This window comes from Haliaeetus leucocephalus, unplaced genomic scaffold (assembly GCF_000737465.1).
Source record: "Haliaeetus leucocephalus isolate CR32 unplaced genomic scaffold, Haliaeetus_leucocephalus-4.0 Scaffold848, whole genome shotgun sequence".
Classification (NCBI taxonomy): domain Eukaryota; kingdom Metazoa; phylum Chordata; class Aves; order Accipitriformes; family Accipitridae; genus Haliaeetus; species Haliaeetus leucocephalus.
In genome coordinates, this window is record NW_010973284.1 from 4,830,372 (window position 1) to 4,832,044 (window position 1,673).

Below are 1,673 nucleotides of genomic sequence, written 5' to 3' on the forward strand. Positions count from 1 at the left end.
GTGTAAGAGTTCCTGGCACAGTCAAGGGTCACTTAACCGCCCGACTCGTTACACTTATGCTAAGGCCTAGCGAGCCTTCCCGAGTTCGTAAATCATCCCAGATATGGGGAAAGAAATGCACCACCACAACATCCAGTCTAAATTATCGTCCCTGTACCACAGACAGCCCCCCTCATTTGTATTAGCCTCTGACCCCCTAACTTTGCTTTCATCATCTCTTTTGCAGTCAACATTACACAGACGCACAAAGTAACTAACAAACAGTGCTGGTCTTACAGGAGTAGCAGAAAACTTAACGAGTGTGGAACAATTCAAAAGGGATGCAATAAATGGAATGGCAAGCTTCCTAACAACTCTCATGAGCGTTAGAAGAAAAGGGATCTTGGCAATGTATGCTGTTTGGAAACGCCAGCTTCAAAGAGACTTAAGACAAGAGGAAAAGCAGCATTTCTGTTGTCAAGACTTGAAATTGCTACATCAGCACTGCAGTTTCATAGCAGGGAAAAAGTATGTTCACAAATTGGAAAATGCTGAGACCTACTGAACTAGGCCATATCAAGAATAAACAGAGTCTCTTCTGTTAAACAGTCATGGGTACACACTTTAAGTTATTAAGGATACCATTAGGGTAAGAAAAAAATTAAAAAACAAACCAGGAGTCAACAGTCAGCACGTACTGGATCTCTCTTAACACTAGTGGTACTGCTGGCTGAAATAAAACTGTGAACTTAAGCCTAGCTCACTTAAGTGTTGAAAAATACCAGCTGAAAGCTAGTTTTGCTATCACATCAACAGTGCAGTCTGGCGTTTTGAACCCAAAGAACAGTCACAGTTCTTTAAATTGGTCCAACGTGGTTAGCGTTTGGCTTTTCCAATGACTGCTGAGGGAGGTCGATGACTACGACCCCGTTTCTTCGTGCCAAGTTTCGGGGTCGCGTTCAGCTCGACCCAACCGCCGGTCTCGGAGCTACTCCCGGCTGCCGGCGGGGCCCGCCGGGGAGCTGGCCGTGCCCACGGACCCCCTACCCCGCCGCTTCCCCGGCGCGTTTTCCCGCCTCTCTGCGCTGAGGGGACTGCGCGTGACACCCTGCCTAGGGCGGCTTGTGCGAGCTGATTGGTCCTGTCAGGAGTGAGCGACAGCTACTTGGACCAATAGTTGAAGGACATGAGAGGAGAAGGCTGGCAGCCAACCACCGGCTTTTGGGCGATTCCAACGCGAGAGCGAGGGGGGACAGGTAACACGACAGGCGGGCATAAGTGCCGGAACGCGACGGCACAGAGAGGAGTTCCCGGGATCCGGATCTATTCCTCTGTCTCTCCCTTCACTCTCGGATTTCTCTGTCGTCTCCGTCCGATTTCTGAAAGGGGCTCCATTTCCCTCCGCCTCTCTCCCCGTCTATGGTTTCCCCCACCCCTCCCACACCACCAGCATTCTCTCCGCCAATCAGAGCCTTCCCCCGATCAAGTGAGGGCCTGGGATTGGTCCGTTCTCTCCAGCTGGCACCGCGGCGGGCGCTGACTGGTTGCGGTCCGGAGCCGTCGCAACCGTCACCGCTACTTCCTCGTGCGGCGGAAGCCGGCCGCGTCGCGGCGGGGCGGGGCCGGCCGGCGGCGGCCGCGCATGCGCATTCTCGCGGCCGCCTTCGCACGGAGGAGCCGAGCGGTGCGGGCGG

At 53.7% G+C, this 1,673-nt stretch overlaps 1 protein-coding gene across 1 annotated transcript in view; it reads left to right on the forward strand.

Annotated features, from left to right (window-relative positions):
- The first annotated feature begins 1,618 nt into the window (after nt 1–1,618).
- The window catches only part of NRD1 (nardilysin (N-arginine dibasic convertase)), a 31,576-nt gene continuing 31,521 nt past the window's right edge, over nt 1,619–1,673 (forward strand). Inside the window, exon 1 of the mRNA XM_010582389.1 lies at nt 1,619–1,673. This exon is cut by the window's right edge and continues 283 nt beyond it. Coding sequence (XP_010580691.1) covers nt 1,622–1,673 — 52 coding nt within the window. The 5' untranslated portion in view covers nt 1,619–1,621.